At 51.3% G+C, this 1,645-nt stretch overlaps 1 protein-coding gene across 1 annotated transcript; it reads right to left on the bottom strand.

Moving 5' to 3' along the window:
• Nucleotides 1–27: 27 nt before the first annotated feature.
• LOC126987375 (uncharacterized) lies at nt 28–1,407 on the bottom strand. Its single transcript, XM_050844360.1, has 2 exons — nt 778–1,407; nt 28–490 (listed from the first exon to the last, which is right to left on the bottom strand). Exons 1-2 carry the CDS (start codon nt 1,002–1,004, stop codon nt 226–228), a joined length of 492 nt encoding a protein of 163 aa, XP_050700317.1. The 5' UTR covers nt 1,005–1,407; the 3' UTR covers nt 28–225.
• Between the last annotated feature and the right edge of the window lie 238 nt (nt 1,408–1,645).

The following is a 1,645-nucleotide window of genomic DNA, read 5'->3' as shown; positions in this document are numbered from 1 at the left end:
CGATTCAGAGAAAGAAGTCATGTTCCGAGGCGTCTTGTTGATGAGCATATTCCACAATACGTAGAATGGTTTTCACAAACGAAGGAACCTCTGGCTGCCATTGCTCTGCTCTTCCATGAAGTGCCGATGGAGACGAGACCAAAAGATAAAATTCATAATCAGAAGTAAATCTATCTAATTCTATTAATGTGTTGCATTTCCAGAACCTTACAAGTTACATCTATATTAAAATGCACCATGTATTAAGGAAATTACTTCAAAACAACGTGGTAGTACTATACGTATATATAAATACTGGAACTTAACAACTTCAGAGGCATCCACGACCACAATGTTTGGATCCAGGGTGTCACACTGCTGGGTCGCAGGTTCCAGCTCCCGCGAGAGGGTTGACATGATCAGCTGGTCTTCTTTAGGTGGTGAAGGCATGGATTTCCCTCCACCAGTTGCAAATATGTGCTGCACACGGTGGCTGTGGTTCTTCTTTGCCCTATGAAAGGAATAAGATGATATATATTACAAAAACGGTTACAAATCACAACCCTCACCACAGTCACTCCACACCCTCAACACCATCAGTCTACACACCCTCACTCTCCACACCCTCACCACCATCAGTCTCCACGCCCTCACTCTCCACACCCTCACCACCATCAGTCTCCACGCCCTCACTCTCCACACCCTCAACACCATCAGTCTCCACTCCCTCACCATCATCAGTCTCCACGCCCTCACCACCATCACTCCACAGCCTCTCTCCATGCAATATGTTCTTACCTCATCTTCGTGTATTCCCATGCTCGTTTAAGTTGTTTCTCCGACTTGGGATCGGCCGGGTAATTCAGGCTGAAGGCTGCAGCAATCTCTTGCCACGCCTTGACCTTCTCAAGGGTGACCGCCATCCCATGAGACTTGTCCTGCAGGACAGGCTTCTCCGACACCAGCTCCAGCAGGAATTTCTTTTGCCCTTGGCTGAGTGGTGCTCCTTTGCCTGGTGTCGCCATGTCGGTGTTTCTCTTGTGGGCTGCAACTCCAGACTGATCTGCTGCTCTGGTAGGACCGTAGGAGGAATGTAATTTATGTAAACACCGATCAGCTGATTGGTTGGCTGGTCACACGAGACGCTTCAGAGCTGCCAACCTGTGCGGAAAGTGGGGTTGGTGTCTGCTTGGCCTAGCACCACGTAGGGTCTCCTTTTCGGTGTTTAAAAAACGCGTTCGCGATGTTAGTAAGACAGGATGCGACGTGGGCTTTGCGGTTGCTGTTTGCTAACTCGAACGTTTAAAAAAGCGGGCCCTAGCCCCGCTTCCGAGCAGTCAGGCTGAGGGGCGACCTGACGTCACAAGATGGCGCCTAGGACGTTTTTTGAACATCGCACAGGGCAGAACTTGCAACCACAATGGCGGATTTAGGACCAAATGTTGAGATACGACCGGTTGAGCATCCGGCGCCAGGGTCCTCCGTTGATGGTGGTGGAGTGCTCCTGGGCTGAGGTCAAGGTTGGACCGGTCTCCAGGACGCCGGCACACACCCAGGGGTGCGGAAGAGGAGGCACTCTTGGCGCCGACTCGGACTGCTCCACAACAGCCTGGACCATAGCTTGCAGTCAGGGTGCCTCCTCTAGCCCTTGATGGCGTCCAGGGTA

Source organism: Eriocheir sinensis, chromosome 64, assembly GCF_024679095.1.
Source record: "Eriocheir sinensis breed Jianghai 21 chromosome 64, ASM2467909v1, whole genome shotgun sequence".
NCBI lineage: Eukaryota > Metazoa > Arthropoda > Malacostraca > Decapoda > Varunidae > Eriocheir > Eriocheir sinensis.
The sequence above is the reverse complement of the archived record's forward strand: the minus strand, read 5'-3'. Positions and strand labels throughout refer to the sequence as shown.